The sequence below is a fragment of the Miscanthus floridulus genome, chromosome 2 (assembly GCF_019320115.1).
Source record: "Miscanthus floridulus cultivar M001 chromosome 2, ASM1932011v1, whole genome shotgun sequence".
Taxonomy (NCBI): domain Eukaryota; kingdom Viridiplantae; phylum Streptophyta; class Magnoliopsida; order Poales; family Poaceae; genus Miscanthus; species Miscanthus floridulus.
The window spans coordinates 36,900,044-36,919,393 of record NC_089581.1 but is presented as its reverse complement, the minus strand read 5'-3'; the positions used below and the strand labels follow the sequence as shown (position 1 = coordinate 36,919,393).

The window sequence follows — 19,350 nt, the reverse complement described above, 5'->3', positions numbered from 1 at the left end:
GTCGCCTTCGTCCAAGTCATGTTTTGCATCCTATTGAACTATAAAACAATTACTTGTAAATCTATTAGTCTAATTTAGTTGTGTTGGTCATCAAACACCAAAATTCCAAGTAAATAGACCTAGGGTCTATTTTTCTTACAGGACGCATAGAAACGGGGCAAAGGAAGCTAAGTTTTTCTTTCTTTCAATTTACTTCAGAATCCACTCTGAATGAGCGAGTCACATGGACAAGCATTCGAAGCAGAACAGAACAGGAGCATCATAGCTCGGAACTAACTGGGAAAGTTGCATGAACAAGAAGCCCAGGTCATCAATCTTCAACCTCTTACAAAAGTGGGCTCCAAAGGTCTTTAATCCGCAAAAGACTATATCATTCCCTCCTCCTCCTCCATGACCAAAAACAGCATGCAATCTCGCAAAGGTGACAGAACGAAAGGAAACAAAAGAAAGGGGAAAAAAGAAGAAGAAAGAAATCTCTTCTCGGTTATTCAGGATTATCATGCCTTCTCCACTAACACCCTCCTGTCCCTTCATCGCCTAGCGCAAATTGTCCACTGCTTCGTCGAAAAGCATCTCCTGGTACCGGCACTCACTGCTGCAGAATGCTTTATCACCTCTGGAGAAAAGAGAGACAAAAAAAGGAACAATTATATCATAACAGAACAGTGATGACCTAACTGATGGATTAGAAAACGTGTATAGCTTTTCGAGAGAAGCACTGCTCACGCTACGTCTTTGTGAACAGCACAGGCACAAATAAAACTACTGTGCTCGAGGAATTAGAGAACCAGCAAGATGCGAACCAAAAATGTTTTGGGAGCACATCTCAAAGCTACCGTTTAGCACTTCCATGGATCATACACAGCAGCAAGCAAGGAAAAACGAGAACAAGACAAGGCGAAAATCCCTTTCCCCGTCTTATCAAAGCAAACTCAGTATATATCTTTTGGTATCAAGAGGCTGTCAAATTCGCAACTACGATGTTGAAACTTTTGTTTTGGCGATGATGGCTGGTCCTGCTCATGGTCAGGAGTTAGGAGTAGGAGCACCAAGACCAGCACGGCTTGGGACGTGGACCTCATTTAGCAGCATCAATGGGTGCAAATTAATTTGCAAATTGTCAATATAAAAACCCCTGCCATAGGATAATGAACTCCTTTGTGTAGTTTTCGATGTGAAAGCGAAACGTAACAATCTGGAATTCTAAATCTTATAAGCAGCTACTCCAAGTAAACATACAAAGGGACCTCTTGATGCACGGTGGCACTGTATTTTAAATATGTGGCTTAAACAAGGAGCAAGTTTCCCTTCGAAAGCAACAGGAAATCAAGGCGTCACGATCTCAAATGAGCAAGCAACATGTTTCCGATGAGCAGTGTATAGTATTAAATTTAAAGGGGTATCAAACTATCAGTGAAGATTGGTCACACTAAAACTGATATAATCTTGATAAGATCCACTAAATATGTACTGTATGATCCACACTCCAATCAGAAAGTCATAAACGACTCCAACGTTAGAACTACTCACAAGGTCCCCGAGGCAATGATGAAAGCCATCTTCGTGTCAAATAACAGTACATAACCAAAACTCTCCAGGGCATTGCTTTTAAGGTACAATAAAAGAACTCAACATTGTTAGCCTAAAAAATCTCCTAACCCCGCCTTTGCTGGTGATGGGATTTTTTTTAGCTAGCCTAAATTCACTCCCATAGGGTGTCAACCCTATGACAATTCACTTATTATCATCTAGAGCCTGTTCGCTGGTTGGTTTCTGGGCTGATAAGCCCGGTTGGTGCTGGTTTGTTGTGAGAGGAAAACACTGTTGGCTGGCTGATAAGCCCTGACTGAAACCAACAAGTGAACAGACTAAGCAGGAGTTATGAAACCAGCGTTATTTTACATTCCTGGGTCACTAATGGGAAAAATATTACACTGTGAGAACACAGGGTGCTGTCAATTTTAGTACAGGAAGCTAAATTCTTCTTCCTGCTACACTACACCCTTTAAGTCTTATAAACTGGTAACACATACACTGCGTGTCTGAATGTGTTATTTTGGTGGTGGTGTTGTGTGGTTCAGATCTAGCAGATCATGTTATCAAAGCTGGTGTCCTAACTCCTAACATCAAACGATCATTATGTATTTTTCATTCATGCTTCCTCTAGGACAGGCAATAGTCTGACAGTGATTTGTCCTTCCTCTCATGTGAACATATCATTCATGCATTTAACTTTACGAGCAAGGAGCAGAGGAATCCAAATCAATTACTGAAAATACAGCAATTAGTTCTGTTGATCTACAGTGAACCCAAATGGATTTTCATTCAGAAAATCGTTACTGCGGAAACAGAAGGAAATCAGAGATGATTACTCACTGATAGATTAAGATGTCATTGCCATGTCCAAGTTGTTTGTTGCATGCATGGCAAGAGCTCAAGAAGCCACACGCCACAGCTCCGCCGCCGGCGACGGCGGCCGCGGCCTTGTCAGCCTTGTCGACTAGCAAATCCCCGCAGCTCTCGACGATGCAGTCGTCGAAGATGTGCGTGGTCCTCGGATTCGGGCCGCGCGAGATGACGCAGGTGTAGTCCTCCGACATGGCCATTTCCCCGGGGGGCACGACGGCCACGCCGCCGGCGAACACCCGAGCGGACGGCGAGCTCACGATCTCCGGCAGGAACCTCCTGGCCGGCGACAGCACCGCGAGCTGCGCGTCCCTGTTCTTGGCGCCGAACTCGATCGGGGAGGAGACCAGCTCGATGGCCCTGCCGGATGGGACCTGGATTCTGAGCTGGGACCCGAACACCACCTTGCCCCCGGCGACCTTGGCGTCCCCGTGGTCCCGGAGCACGTCGGCGAGGCCGACGCCGGCCGGCTCCGGAGGCGCGGTCGCGTCCGTGTGCGCCCTCCGGAGGCTCCTCTCCGACAGGAACGGGGGCAGCGCGGAGCAGCAGAACTGCTTGGTCTCGAGAATGGAGGTGGGGCTCACGGCTGACGAGGGGCCCTCGGAGGACCCGTCCAGCAGGAGCCCGGCCTGGGGCAGCGCCATCGCCACTAACGGCCTCGGGGAAGGGAACACAGGAGCGGCAGCAGAAGAGGACGACGATGGATGCCTCGGCGATTGGGCGGCAGTGGCCGCGGGGAGCTCAGCCATGAGGCCGCCTGCTCCTCCTTGGTTGGCACCAGCACCAGCACCACCAACCGCTCTTCTCGATCTGTTGCGCAGCATGGCGAGCGCCTCTGCTTCTGCGTGAGTGTGAGCAGGCAGGCGATGCCATCAGCAATGATGAAAGGGAAAAAGATGGCAACTTCTGCGACCGCTTTTGCTGCGTAGTCGCTTTAAAGAATGAACAGAGACGGCGCAGAGGCCAAAAAGCTCACCAGAAAAGAAAGCGGCCTCCTTGGATGGATCAAACTCCGGCAGTAATGGCCGCTCCTACCACATTGCCCCGTCCTCGGATCCGATCAGAACCCAAAGAATTTTGTTCACTGTTCCTTCTCCCAGTAACGGGCAGTAAACTCACACGAGGAGTCCCCGCCGGCGACAGGCTCCGATCAGGGAATGGGAAGGTAAAGCAACCAACAAGAACGGGGAAGGAATAGCAGACGGAAATCAATGGAAACAACCACCGGGCCGGGTCAAAAATCTCGCCGGAAACCGCCCCCGATCGAAAACCCCCGAGTTGGAGAGGGAAACCCCCGGAAAGGCGCCTCCTTCCTGCTCGAATATGCGGTTCTTAGGTGCTGGGTGGGGTTTGGGTATTTATACATATACAAGCTGGAAGCCTGGGTTTGTTTCCTCTGCTAATCTCTCTTTTCCCCCGGGGGCCGGGGTAACGGGGGGTAACTGTTCTTGAGTAGCGGAGACCAGAGAGGGGTTTTCTTCCTCCTCCTTCCACTAATGTCTAATCCACTTCTCCGTCTCTCTCCCAGGTGAGGGGGGAAGGGGAGGCTGACAGGGGGCCTGTTATTTAAAACCTGCACGCGCACGCGCTCATCTCCAATCAGACTGGCAGCAAAGCAACAGGTCGTCAGGATTTTTGGTAATTTTTTTCCGGTCGAGTTGAATTCACGCTGATTGGCTCGTTGGATGTGACGCTTGTTGATTATGCTATTGCAATGGCAATCACCGCTTGTTAATTGCGGCATTTGTGATAGTACACTAGTAGTATCTCTTGTACCACTAGTTGTTCTGCTTCGTGCGGTGAAAAGCTATTCGTGAACTGTTAGCAGCAAGGTTTAGGGGAAATAAAACAACCTACCTTATATTTGAGGGTCCATGAGATAAAAAAAATACTTTCGAGCATACGTACTCCTACTCTTGTCATTAAAATTAGAGGGCCCTTAAATCCCCTCCCCCTTCATCCGATCTGCCGTTGTCTCTCGCGAGATGTCTGATCCGCCACCACCCGCTCTCTTTGTACTCGGCATCAACCTCTATCATGGTCTCTCTGCAATGGCTCCTTTGTTCATCCTACATTCTCAACATCTAGCACTTGTGTCTGCACCGGCCTCCACCACCATCGCGACTGCACCGATGAGGGGGGTAGGGACTCACCGCGCACGTGACGGTCTCCTCGCGATGTCTTCTCCGTTCCTGGCCTCCACCATACACACTTGCACTGATCTCCTCACGCTCGCGCCCTCCACCGCCGCACTCGCACCAACGGGGAGGAGGGTGGGGACTCGCACAAGAGCCAATGTCGTCAAGGCGCCAAGGAGAAGGGTCGCATGTTAGAGGGAAGAGAACGGGCGGTGGTGCAGGGCAGTGTTATCGATGACAGAGAAAAAAGTGAAAGATGGAAGAAAAAAGAAACAAAAAATAAGTGTAATGTGACTAGATCTTGATTTAAGGGTTGTTGTCGGAGTCGGGATAAAAACAAATCCCTCAAAAGTAGAGGAACCCTTGAATCAGAAATAAAGGCTCTAATTTGAGGGCTATTGCTAGGATGCTCTCAATCATGAAAGGGTTAGATAGCAAAAATCTTGATTTTGAAAATGTAACCGTTGTTTAGCAACCTATATTGTGAGATGATGGGTTGCAATTTCCATTTAACCAAGTCTACTGGTAGACGGATTCCTAGATTGATAAAAAAAAACTACTTGCAAAAAACTATATTCCTACATCTTAAATAATTGCACATAGAGAAATCATTTTTTTTTAAACATGATCAAATATATGGAAAAATAGTAAAATTAGTAGAAAGCATATAGTTTGACAAATATTTACAGGACTAAAAGGAAAAACAAAATACAGGAAGAAACTAAATTATTACATTTTCTAGCATAAACCCCTACATCTCGTGCCCTAGCAGCAATAGTTCGATGCCCTGCTTGATCATAATGGCAATCTGTAGAGGGACAAGTGTAGTGCGATTAAACTTTAAAGACCTTTCTACATTTTTCTTTCTAGATATTCCAAATCGTGTAAAGATTTGTAGTCGCTGTTTTGTCAAACCTCTTGTCCTTGCCTTCTACCATTCTTTGGGACCGTGAGATACCTCGAGAATCTTGATGGGCCTAGCTAATAAAAGCTGTTAGAGCACATACAACACGTTTCCTTGAGTCGTTGGCGTCTCATAAGGGCACGTACAACGGCCGTCTGTACCCCGTCTCGGAGACGTCTTTTTTGCGAAAAAGTCCTCGGCTCAGCTTGCAGACGCACGGGCCCGTGCTCCGAGGCAGAACCAACAAGCGCAGCAGCGTTGTAGGCCTTCGTCTCCGCGACTCGCCCCACGCTCGGATCCCGCACGGCGCTCGCGAGGTTTCTTTGCGCACCAAGTGATTTTGTTTCCTCTCATGGTGTATGGAGGTAAGTTGATGTATGAAGCTGTCATGTTGATTTCTGAAACTAGTGTGCAGGCTTATATAGTGTTCCATTTTTAAAAAAAAATATATATGACTTATATTAATTTATATTGATGGTTTTAAAATAAATATTGTAATCATGTTCATCTAATTTATTTTTGATCCGTTTCTATCAAATATATACAAAATAGTGTTCACGGTTGATCTAGGTACATGCAAAACATTAAACAACTTGTAGACAGTGCAACATACTCTCTATTGTATTACCTATCTTTTTAGCTGTCTATTTGCTAGATTCGAGGGTGTTGCAGACGACTCCGTCTGTGAGTTGTGCATGCCCTAAGTCGTAACACTTTCAACAAACTCCCTCGCGAGCAGCGGTTCGGACGAGGTCATCGTCTCGCGAAATGCCAGTTTTCGGTCCATGCTCCGAGAAATCGATGATGTGTTGTAGAGCGTGTCTTCTCCCGGTAACGAATGAGCCGATCCTGTGTGGGCGTTGCCTATTCCCCGTGCTCTCCCTGCCTCCCCATTCCATTGTCACCATAGAAGCACACGATGGAGGAGCCAAAGAGGCCAGCGATAGCATGATCGTCCAAGGGCACGACGACGGCACGGCCGTCGAATGGCGCGGCGGTGGCATGGCCAGCCCCGGCCGGCCATAGCGGCCGTTCCCGAGTTCGTGATCTATTTAAGCAAGGAGCTGATGGCAAAAATAGGAAGAAGTGGTGAGTTCTAGGTGAAAATGCAATAAAACATAAGCGAGAAATAAACTTACATAAATTTAGGGATCCAAATACAAAGTGGTTTGTCAACTTCTTTTATTTTATATGGATTTTATTTATAAGTTTCAGCCGATTTGCAAGTTCTTTGGAAAAAATAGAATGTTCTTCTATTTTTCCGAAGTTGATCAAGATTGAAAGTTGCAGACAGTTAAACAATTTCTCGCTTCTATTCATGTTTGACCATGGAAGCATTAAATAATTTATAGACAATTAAACATGCAACTCATTGTACAAGCTATTTGTTTAGTTATCTATATATAAGGTAGAGAAAACTTACCGACAACAAACTGTAAGCAGCTAATAATTTAGTAGCGTGGTCTCAAACAAAAGAACTATACAAGGCTCCCAATAGACTCCATGTTTAGTCAAGGCTACACATGCTAGAGTAAAAATAAATCTAGAAATTCTCTAAATAATAAGAATCATTTGGCCTTTACTTATCAAAAGTTGCACGGTGGATGAGGTAGATGTTACGATAAATTTTCCTAGGTTGCAACTTGGTTGCAGACCGCTTGGATGAAGGCATATGGGAGACAGAGATGGTAACTCGTCTCCGGTTAGCCGTTGCAGGGGATATGCGTCTTGATATGGCCATCCCGGTGTGGCAGATTTAGTTTTTGCATTAGGGAAAGAAGAGTTAAGATTTATTTCAAACTGATTTATATGTGAATCTATAAGTAGACTTAACTTTACAGGTTATCTATAACCTGCAAAAATTTAATGGAGAGGCTAGCGCTTGACGTCCGGCACCCAGGACGCGTCTACCAGCCAACCGCGAATCGACTCCACCACGTGTCGCGGCCCACCAACGGGAATCCGATCTCAGGCCGCTCGCACTAACAGAGACAACAGAAGCGGTATCCCTACTCTGCCCGCGTAACAGAGAAGGAGAGAGCGCGTTATCGTGTCTACGCTGCCATCCCCCGCCGTAGCCCCCACCGCAGCCTGAGAAAGATGCAAGGCAACAAAAGGTGAGGAGGAGACACGAGGCGAGGCAATAGAAGGCGAGGAAGGAGATGCGACACTTGATGTACTTTTGAAACATCTAGATGCATCATTTGCAAAATAGTACGTCTAAAGACAGATGAAACACTTAAAACATGTGTCTGAAACACTTATAAAAATACCTGAAAAAAACTTAAAATCATTGCAAACATACACAACATCCAGATAAAATACTTGAAACATATATATGTGAAACATATGCAACATCTAACTAAACACACTTGCAACATATGTCTGAAAAACAGATAAAACATTGGAAATAAAAGCTTGCAACATACGTGTACAATCATTGCAACATATGCAACATTCCGATCTACTTTTGCAATATCCATATAAAACACTTGCAACATACTACCTTCGTCCTGAAAAGAATGCAACTATGGGCTGTGTGCCACGAAAAGTGGTTCACGTTTGGCCAAGTTTTTAGTGAATAATATTCACAGTTATGTCTTTAAATTAATTTATTATAAAAATACATTTCGTAATTAATCTATGGTATTTGTTTGGTATCATAAACATAGATACTTTTTTATTTATAATTGGTCAAACTTAAGATGCTAAAACGTGACACTGTGCTAGAATTGCATTCTTTTAAGGACGGATGTAGTACCTATGAAACATCTGAAACACATTAAACATATGCTTACAACATTGCTTTCAATACAACATCTCCTTGCTACTTGGGAGATTGGTGAGGCTCGTCGGCATGTTGAGTTCACTGGAGGCAGCCGCGTCGTCGCCACCATCGATTAGATCGATTCCGCCTACTGCGAGGCCGACGAGGGACCCCTTCGTGGCTGCCGATATCCTAGGCTCCCACAGGACACGCAGCCCCCCGTAGCCGATGCCATAACCCTAGCCACCACCGGATCTCTCGTCGCCCGGTGGATCTTGGGAGTGGCAAAAACAGCATTAGGCGGAGTGAGGACGGGGCACGCAGTGTGCAGCACGGGTGGGTCGGCCTGGGTGTAATCATTATAAAAAATTTAAAACTATTTACCAATAAATTTGCTTGCATCCTTAGGGGGTGTTTGGTTCCACGGACTAAATTTTAGTCCCTGTCACATCAGATGTTTGACACTAATTTAGAGTATTAAATATAGACTAATTACAAACTAATTGTATAGATTGAGACTAATTTGCGAGACGAATCTATTAAACCTAATTAGTCCATGATTTGACAATGTGATGCTATAGTAAATATGTGCTAATAATGTATTAATTAGGCTTAATAGATTCATCTCGTAAATTAGTATCTGTCTATGTAATTAGTTTTATAATTAACTCATGTTTAATCCTTCTAATTAGCATCTAAATGTCCGATGTAATAGAGACTAAACTTTAGTCTCTGGAACCAAACACCCTCATGTGTTGTTTTCAAATAAAAAAAAGGAAGAAGTTTTTCCGTGTGTGCTCGCCGACACGGTAGGATTATCATTTGGCATCGCACATTTGCGCTGCCTTTCAATGGTCAAACATTTGCACGTACCTTTATACGCTCGCATATCGCTACACGCACCGTATACGCATGCATTTATTTACTACAAACAGGCCAGTCACGTCTGTTACAGTCGTGCAGGTACGTACAGGCTACTTTTTGTGTCATCGCCTGCCGAGCACAGGACAGGACGCATCGACTTCGTGACGGTTTGAGACAGTTTCAACGCACTCTGATGAAGTTTCAACGCAAGTGCTCGTGCGTGTTTGCTCGTCGTTTAGGCCCTTGATGATGTAACTACTGTAGTGTAGTCAACAAAAAGAAAGACTTTGGAAACCCCAAAATTCAGTTTAGAAAACTCTGTTGATTTTCAATTGGTGAAAATAATATATTTTCCATATCAATTTTTTTATCCGTCTTAAGCCCTGTCGGAATGTGGAAATGTTTATGAATCCTATGTTTTTCATATAAAAATAAATTAATTTCTGTGATTTTTTTCTGGATGATTCTTATGAACTTTTTTTTTTGTTTCAAAGGATCCTTCTGCTTTGTGATGAGCACCATTGAATCCTCATTTATAGTTTGATTTAATTCTTCTGTGACGAAGGCCACACAGAAAAGGACAGAGGACCGCATGCACGAAGCCCTCAGTATTAATGTGCAGAGTCTGTACTTCCTCCGTGTAGTTCGTACCAAAATAGCAAATAATCTAAAGTCTAACAAAATTTATATAAAAGTTACTAAAATTCATGATACCAAATTATTAGAAAATCTATTTGGATATATAAATATAAATATAAATATTATTCTTTTGTAAATCTAGTAAATTTTGAATTAATTGACTTCTCAAAATACAATGTGGGCGTTAATTTAGGAGGAGGGGTACAACTTTTGGAGTTTTTTTTTTCCAATAATAATAAGGTAGGAGTACAAGTTCTGGAATTGACAAGTGCACACTCGGGTGTACGTAAGGTCGAGACGGCGGACTATAGGGGGTGAATAGTTCTTTCTAAAATTAATCGTGTCAGCTTACCGAAACAAAATGTGGAATTAAAACTATCGGTCTAGCCAAGACTATACCCCTCTATCTATGTTCTTTAGCACATTACAAATATCCTAATTAAGTAATTAGGGTGCCGGGCTAGCTAGAGCTCACCTAATCAATTCTACCAGCAAGGTCATACAAACCTATGCCACTAGTACTTCAAGCAACGGTGGAGCTTCTACACATGTTAGTAATCAAAAGCACAAAGCCACCTAAGCTCACTAGCAATGCTCAATAACAAAGCTACACAAGCCAAATTATAAAGCGCAAGTTACTTAGTTACACAAACTAAGCAATATGACTAACAAGGTTACACAAATCAAATTAGCCACGCAAGAGAGCTACTTCTATGCTATACAAGCAAGAAGATAACTAGAGAGCTACACAAGCTAAATAATTATAAGAGCAACTACACAAGCACAATGTATATAAAAGTAATCACAAGCTTGTGTAAAGAGATTGCAAACTAACAGGAAGAACAAGGTTGATACGGTGATTTTCTCCCGAGGTTCACGTGCTTGTCAACACGCTAGTTCCCGTTGTGTCGACCGCTCACTTGGTGGTTCGACGGCTGATTGGCATCACCCGCCAAGCCCGCATATCGGGGACCGCAAGAACCTACTCTGAAAGTGAGGGTAGCTCAATGACACACTCAACTAGAGTTACTCTTCGCAGCTCCCGCGGAGCCAACACAATGTCCCTCACAAAGCTCTTCTCCAGAGCACCACACAAGCTTCTTGCGGGCTTCGACGGAGACCACCACCAAGCCGTCTAGGAGGTAGCAACCTCCAAGAGTAAGAAGCACCATCGGCTTGCAACTCGATCACCTAGTACCGCTCGATGCAATCTCACGATGCAATCACACTAGAATCGCTCTCACACACAATCGGATGATCACTATCAAGCATATGTGAGATGGAGGGCTCCCAAGCACTCTCAAGCATGGACACAAAGTCCCCCGAGGTGCTCTATCACTAGCCATGGCCGAGACCCCCTTCTATTTATAGCCCCACGGGCTAAACTAGCAGTTACCCCTTCACTGGGCAAATTTTGGGACGACCAGACGCTCCGGTCGTATCGACCGGACGCACCCTGCCAGCGTCCGGTCAACAGATGGCTGCCACGTCATCCCTGGCTTCAAATACTGAGCACCTGATCTCAACGGTTAAGTTGTGACTGGACGCAGCACAGTGTATGACCAGACGTAGGACCTCAGCGTCCGCTCACTTCCAGTAAGGTTCCACTCGTGACCAGACGCGTTCGGTCGGTCACGATCGGACACAGCATCAATGTCGGGTCCTTCTCCAACTTTTCTACGTCGCCTATGTCACCGTACGTCAGCCTGACCGGACGCACCATGCTAGTGTCCGGTCGAGGATCGATGCCTGCACGCACTCTGCTGCCACTAACCGGATGTAGGACCCCAGCGTCCAATCACCACGTGACCAGCGTCTGATCGACTCTGTGAGACCCTGTCTTTTGGGTATAGGGCGCCGGTGGAGTTTCGAACCCTTGCCTCCGTTCCTTCACCGAATTGATTCACATCAACTATAACTTTATCTCCTTTATAAATGTGCCAACACCACCAAGTGTACACCACCATGTGTATGCGTGTTAGCATTTTCACAATTATTTTCCAAAGGATTAGCCACTCAACTTGCCACGCCACTCAATCCTAGCGATAATGCAAAGTTAGATCACTCGAGTGGCACTAGATGACCGATATGCAAACAAATTTGCCCCTCTTGATAGTACGGCCATCTATCCTAAACCCGGTTATAAACTTCTCTATACACCTATGATCGGTCAAATGAAATGCCCTAGATTATACCTTTGCCTTGCGCATTTCATTCCATCTCCTCCAATGTCGATGCAACACATGCATCAACACAATCAACAATAATATGATCCACTTCATATCATCATGTTATCATATTAGTTCATCGATCTTTGACTTCACCTGCTTTTCACCGTTGCCTTCGTTCACCGGTGCCAAGTCTTACTTAAACTTCATCGCCACGCGGTCCATCACTCCAAAGCCTCCGACTTGCCCTTCACGCTTACAACCGGTCCATCAAGCCAAGTCTTGTCTTGATCTTCTCTACCTTGATCACATGACTCAATGTCATGTATCATTTGCAATGAGCTCTTTCATCATCACATGTGTGAGCTTTGCAACATCTCCAAGCCATTTTCACCTTCATGACATATGCTGCTAACACACATGTACCTGTGAACTAATCACCTGTGTATCTCACATAAACACAATTAGTCCACCTAGGTTATCAATCAATTACCAAAACCACATAAGGACCTTTTAGTGTACAAGATCGTCTTTTTTATTTTTAACTAGTATGATGCACATGCTAACGCTACGGACCATATTAAGTCAAAAGTTAATTCTAGAACAATATTGGTCTCGCGCCATGCTAACGCTAGTAGTGTGCCATGCTAATGTTGAAACAACTTTGTTTCGGCCTAATCATAGCATCTCTAGTCAATGTCATGGCTAACAGAAGCGTGGCATTAGGCCCGAATTTTTATTTCATTGTAGTTTTTTTGTCTATAGCATATTATTACAGTTCATAAACTAAAAGACGTTGAATAAGTTAACAGACAGTTATTATAATCCCTTAGGGACCCAATTTAAATCACACCACAGCTGAATTAAACAACTACAGATGGGGTTCCATCCCAGATCAGACCAGAGGTTATGGTCGAAGGATAGACACTTGCAGCAGAAAGAAGCAGCTGCTGTTTACATTGTCAAACAACACTTCCTATAGGTAGGTCTTGAGATCCTCATTGGGACTACAACTACGTCTATATAATCAGATTAAACTAACATGAGTACATGACCAAAACAGGAAATGTATAATATGTATAGTCACATAAGCCACAGCAAGTCGGACAATTTTTGGCATAAATAATCTCATGGTAATTCTAGATTGGCATACCACAGATCACATGACAGTGTAAGTTTGTAAAGATACCTACCTAGAGCAAACAATTTTAAAGACCAAAAGATACCCAAAAACCAAAATAAAAGGCAAAATTAAGAGCACTTGCATTATCATCAGAAAAAGAATTACCTTCTCACTCATAGAGCTACCGGCACTGTGTCAAAAGGTGTCCTAAGATTGTTTCGAGGTTTCATCATCTGATACAAAGAAAAAGACAGAGATACAGTTCAACAACGTCAAACACCGAGAGATACAGTTAAGGATGTTAAGGATTCAAATGCAGAGATGTCTGTGCATCACTCGCTCGGCAGAAGCCGGCCTTGGATCAAGTGTTGGATTATGCATCAGGATACAATTTTTTTTTTAAAAAAACAAACAACAATAAGCTCAAGTATTGTTGTAACACGCCTGTTGTGAGGTAGGGGGATGTGGCGAGGGCAGGGGGCGGCGGCTATGGAGGAGGAGGAGTTGTTCATGCTAAGCTACTGGAGATTCTCAAGCAAGCTAGCAACATTAGCAAGTTCATTGTTCTTGGACTGCATAGTGACCTCTGTTGGCTTCATCATCTGCAGGTTTTAGGGAACAATGTGTCAGCCAATGCATAAGTCTATGCGATAAAAATTCTCTACCAATTTTTACATCACTCTGCAGTCTGCATCCATGAAGCCAGTTTCAGAGGATTGGTGAAAACAACATTAGTTGACCTGGACACTGACAAAATAGGCACTTCACTGAGCTATAATTCATTAGCATATTTTTTCAAACTTCAAAGCCCCTTAAATCTAGTAAGCACCACTTGTAGTTATATGTAGCCATGGGACACTCAAGCCAAACTGTCAATACATAAAGAACCTGAAAGACCTGTTACTTATGTGCTATGTTTAAATCTTGCCTCAGCATCCACAGAAAAATAAAACAGAAGAGAGAAGTGAGAAGAGGTTTCTTTGAACTTGATCTGAGCACAAAGAAACTAATCAAATTTCACTGCAGCAGATTAGGATTGCGTACATGGTTTTGTGTCAATGTACGTCGTCATCCAAACCAGACCCGTAGAGGGCAAAAAATTAGCAAAAATATTAGAGAACATGACAGGAGATTAGGAATAAGTGTTCCAACTAAACATAATCATACTGAGGTATGTGCCTAAAGAATCCAATTGCAATGTTTATGCTGAAGCATTTTTTTTACAGTTGTTCATCGTTCTCCTTTTCTTAAGCAAGCAAGTTTCATAAGATAAAACAGGGTAAACTAAACTCAAAAGGGTTTTCCCTACTTTATTTCCTAAAAAATATAATTGTAAATTAATAGGCTACAAAAGGGTTTTCCCTACTTTATTTCCCCAAAAAAATATAATTGTAAATTAATAGGCAACATTAGCCTGCAACTGACATAGAAGCAACCATACTTCCTTGTACATTATTCTGAAGTACTCCTGAAGATTGTTTGCAGCTTCTCCCACTAGTGCCTAAGATGAAAAGGAAGAATCAGAAAAATATTGCTTGAATCTCAAAGGTAGAAATGGAGTGCTACAAAAGAGGTGCGCACATCATCATCAGTGATGCCAGTCTGATCATATAAAGCTCTCTTCTCTGCATCTCCAAGAATGGATATAACCTTCTGCAGTTGCTGAAACTTCTCTTTGGCTTCCTGGCAGCATATAACATTATATTTGAGATACATTGCACTAAATGACTGTAGAAAAACATTCTGGGTGGAGGCGAAGAGCCAATTTGTGATATGCCTTCTTTATTTCCTGTTGTGAAGCAGTCTTCTCAACTCCCAGGACCTTCAAACGATGAGAGAAAAATAAACAAGACATTAAATTACTAATCTGTGATCTGGAAAGAGAACCTGAAAGCGATTCGTGACAACACATTTAGAACAGTTCAGACTTTTGTCTCATCTGCGGTTATTTACATGACTTGTTTGCGAATACACCTTAAATAAGGAACCAAAAAATTAGGTGGCCATTTTTGTGTCAACCTGGCCGTTTTTAGAGAAGACGTAATCACAAAAAAGGACAAACCAATTACTTCCAACGTTGCAGAGTTCAATATCAGTGCAATGATTAAGCGCCTATGTTCGTCACCAGTTTTGCCGAGCTGCTTGGTGATCTTCACCTGATCGGATCCGCCAACCACGCCCCCAGTCACATGCTGCTCCCAAAATAAATAAAAAAATGAAGCTGTAATTTCTCATCATACAACAAAAAAAATGCAGCAGGAGCAAGAAGGCGAGCGGGCTCAATTCTCACCTGGCGCAGCTGCTCCATCAACTGAGTTTTGGTGTTTTATTAGCTCTTAATTTTAATGGAGATGAAATTCTGAGTATATTTTTCTAGGTGCATAATAGTTAAAGGCCCCCAATAGAGACGTTTTTCTAAGAAGAGCTAGTATAATTTTGGTTTTTCTGAGGAGAGCTATATAATTTTGATCGGTCAGTAGAGATGAAAAAACGGTGTACAAGATCGTCTGAGCTCGCATTTATACGTGCACAGGCGGTGGTAGTAAAAGCGTGGAGTGGCAGCAGCAGCAGCAGAAAGTCCTTTTTTTCTACTGTTGCCCGCTGCTAATACCCCATGTCGGGTGGAAACGGACAGGCCCGACGCCGTCAGGGTGGGCCCCCCCTCCCAGTCACTTTACTGGGACGCGGGTACCGAGGCGGGGCAGTGGATAATTATCCGTGCGTCCGGGTAGGGCGAAACGCTGGCTCGCTGTCCCCGGGACCTGGACAGGGCTCAGCCCAACTACCCAGGCCGAGCCCAGCGGACCCTTGGCCCTTGGGTTGGTCACGGGCCTCCCGATCCAGCCCACGGCTCATGGAACCCGGCGTTGATTCGATGCTGAAAATCTTTCACGGCCAATTTTTCACGACGACCGGGGGCTTGTGAGGGCGAATTTTCTGGTTTTATCTGTGATCAAAGATGCGTTGCTAATCTTGTATACTCATAAACATAGGATTCATAAAAATTTCCACATAGTATTAACATGTACGCATCTTGTATTAATTATTTTAACTTCTAAACAATCTTAAATAAAAAAATCAACTACAAAATTTTAAATCTAGTTGAGCACTACAACTTTGATTATAAGATATGTCTCCATCCGATGTTACTTGAATTTTTTAGGGCGGTTGACTTAGTCAACCATCTCTAAAAATCAATTTCTTGTGGTGATTGATGACTAGCCTAGAGATCATCCATTTTCAACGGCGGTTGACATAAACAACCACCCCTAGAAATTATATTTTTAGGAATAGGTATCTTAAATCGTCTATCTCTAAAAATAAATATGTTTTTAAGGGTGGTGCGTAAGAACCGTGCTCCCGGGCCTTAGTTAGAAATGATTTGCTAAGTAAACAATTTCTTAGGAAAAAGTAGGAGACACTTGTAAAAAATTATTAGTTGTGTGGTAGTGTTATAGATACAGTTAACCTTTTTTGTTGCAGGACACTGCTAAAATACATAATATGCTGATGGACACAGTCAGAACGAGAATTTGCCCAAAGACACCGCAAATTCGTGGTTCTTTGCCCAGACACACCACACCGATTATTTTAATCATTTATCATATTTATGGAGAGAGAAGGTGGCTGAAATGACTTTTTTGCCCTTGTCTTCAACTTCCGGCTGGTCAGTGATTTTTGCTGTGACACATCGCTGCCGCCTTATGCAGTACTGTTCTCTTATTTTTCATTCTGCAGTTAAGCTAATGTGTCGACAAAATACTGAAAAACAGTGACCAGCCAGAGGTTGAAGACGAGGACAAAAAAGTCATTTCACCCACCTTCTCTCTCCACAAATCTAATAAATGATTAAAATAATCGGTGCGGCGTGTCTGATCAAAGAACCACGAATTTGTGGTGTCTTTAGGCAAATTCTCGTTCGGGCGGTGTCCATCAACATATTATGCATTTTAGTGGTGTCCTGCAGCAAAATTTTCCTTTCTTTTGTCCGTGGAAGTAAGGACAAATGGATTTATGAGAAAATGTATCGATCGAGTTATTCATTGAGCAGCCAATTGTGCTGTTAATGCTGCTATCTTTGCTCAACCATGAATGAAGGGCGAGACCTCGATCCGTTCATGCATACTCCCTACACGGCCGGAGTATACGTCTACTATTTTTTGCTCATGTCATACCATACACGGTGGTATCAACAAGAGCAGCAGCAATAACATACACGGTGGTATCAACAAGAGCAGCAGAAGCCAAGAATGAGCAGCAATAACAAATGCATACTCCTAGCTGTCTGGCTGATGGTTTCTACGGCTGATAAGCTGGCTAAATCTGATTTATTGTGAGAGAAAAATATTGTACCATGTCTCATAAGCTAGGATGATAAGTTCAAGCGAACATGACGTTTTCTATATTTATGTTGTCCATTTCTATAGTGTGGAACGAGATGAAGTGGATGAGGTGCTTTTTGTCTACTTTTGCGAAATCCTATTTTTAGGTGGGATAGATCCATTTTCATTCCGTATTTATTAAATATTGAAATTCAAAATAAGCTTTAAGAGTTGTTATTGTAGTAACCTTTAAACATTTACAATGAATATTAGTTCAAGAAATTAGAAAGTCCACCTGAGACTCAGAGGCCTAAAGAAGCATGTGGGAACTTTAACAATGCTTCTAACAAAACGAATAGGCATACTAAGCCATACGATAATCTCACATTAAGTTTTTTCTGGGCTCAAAGCCTCGAACCAAACATGTCCTAATTCCTAAATCCCCGCTGAAAAGATTGATTAGGCACAAATATTTTTTTTCTTGCTCCTCCCTAGCAGTGACCAGATCGAGCTATCAATCTAGAGATTTGACTGCATCAATATAGTAGTATGCAACAGAATATTTCTGTTGGTGACCAGTATTTTAACAAGCTTTCTGTGCAGCAATTATTGCCTCTCAGAGTATGACACTGACAAGGCAGTGAACCAAATCATTATTCACCTATTGTATCAGCCATGCTTATCAGCTATGATACGGTGTTTTTCTCTCACAACAAAACAGCATCAGCCGGCTTATAAGCCACAGAAACAATTAAGTGAAAAGGGTGATATAGTATACCCCATGCTATAGATACTCGAAAAAAATAATTACCCTAAGCATATTCTCAGCTGTACTATCCTTAATTAGTTCTTTAGAAAAGGAACATCATGTACACCTGACTTTTAATATATACTCAGATAGTATGCTGTTAATTATGCACTTATGCAGTACTGTTCTCTTATTTTTCATTCTGCAGTTAAGCTAATGTGTCGACAAAATACTGAAAACCACCTTGTCGGCGGAGGTTGAATAATTGCCCGATCGGTGTAGCCTATCTACACCATACTATAGTGTTGCTACCACTATAATAATATAATAATTCATATTCATCACTAATTGAGTCAGAAAGGGGCACGAGAGAAACATACAGAATGCCAGTTGCAAAAGTTCACATGCTTTGTATTGCGGAAAAACAAGAGACAGATGCCAATTCATGCACCGGAAAGCGGAAATAATCTGGAGTTGTTCTGCTCTGCCCCTTTTCGCTACTGCCGTGGTTTTGTTGTCATATTGCCACTTTCTCTCCGATCTGTTGCATGCATGCATGTTACGACACAAACCAACTGCAAGAGAATATATGCTTGCATATGGTCGTTTTGGGCGGGCGCGCGCGCATATATATATATATATATATATATATATATATATATATATATATATATATATATATATATATATATATATAATAACCTGTGCCTTTGGTAGTTGATTCACTCGTAATGACAGAGCTACCTGACTAATTTTGTATTTTTGTTATATATTTAAGTTGTGACATCCAAAGTCTCGAGGTTTGGAAGAGGTAGGCCTGGCAGTTGGAGCTGTGATGACCCTTGTATGTGCAATATTCTCTGCACCATCATTTGCAAGCCAGAGACTGTACATGACCCAACAACAACAGAAAGAAACCTTTGCAGGAAACGGAGAGATCGTGCATGACACACTGCATGCTGCTGCTGGTCTGGTGATTTGGCCTTAACAAGAAGGAGAGATTTTCTCTAGTGGGAGCAAAAGGGATAGGGCACCATACAGTGACTACCACCTAGTGGTCTCTTATCTAGTGTGTTTTTGCTTGGTGCTTTAGCGTAGGCCCAGGCCCAAGAGGACAAAAGCTAGAGGGTCAAGTGGATTAGAATCAATGGCTACTGATGATGATGCCTAATGCTTACAAAAAGCCTTGAACCAGAAAGGAGGAAATAATTAATAAGAGGATCTAGATTCTAGAAGTAGCTAGGGGCAACCTAGTTCATAGTGCTCCTGCT

General features: G+C 43.0%; 1 protein-coding gene, 1 non-coding gene and 2 pseudogenes across 2 annotated transcripts; all 4 read right to left on the bottom strand.

The window, feature by feature from the left end:
• Positions 1–166: 166 nt before the first annotated feature.
• Positions 167–3,926, bottom strand: LOC136538470 (FCS-Like Zinc finger 8-like). The gene is made up of 3 exons (XM_066530435.1): positions 3,383–3,926; positions 2,377–3,247; positions 167–616 (listed from the first exon to the last, which is right to left on the bottom strand). The coding sequence occupies exons 2-3, from the start codon at positions 3,228–3,230 to the stop codon at positions 538–540; spliced, it is 933 nt and encodes a 310-aa protein (XP_066386532.1). The 5' UTR covers positions 3,231–3,247; positions 3,383–3,926; the 3' UTR covers positions 167–537.
• Positions 3,927–12,534: 8,608 nt separating this feature from the next.
• On the bottom strand, positions 12,535–12,615 carry LOC136541100 (small nucleolar RNA snoR2/U65; annotated as a pseudogene).
• Positions 12,616–12,710: 95 nt separating this feature from the next.
• On the bottom strand, positions 12,711–12,894 carry LOC136541075 (small nucleolar RNA Z112). Its single transcript, XR_010780179.1, has one exon. It is a non-coding gene; the product is annotated as a small nucleolar RNA Z112 (small nucleolar RNA).
• Positions 12,895–13,151: 257 nt separating this feature from the next.
• On the bottom strand, positions 13,152–13,250 carry LOC136541081 (small nucleolar RNA snoR31/Z110/Z27; annotated as a pseudogene).
• Between the last annotated feature and the right edge of the window lie 6,100 nt (positions 13,251–19,350).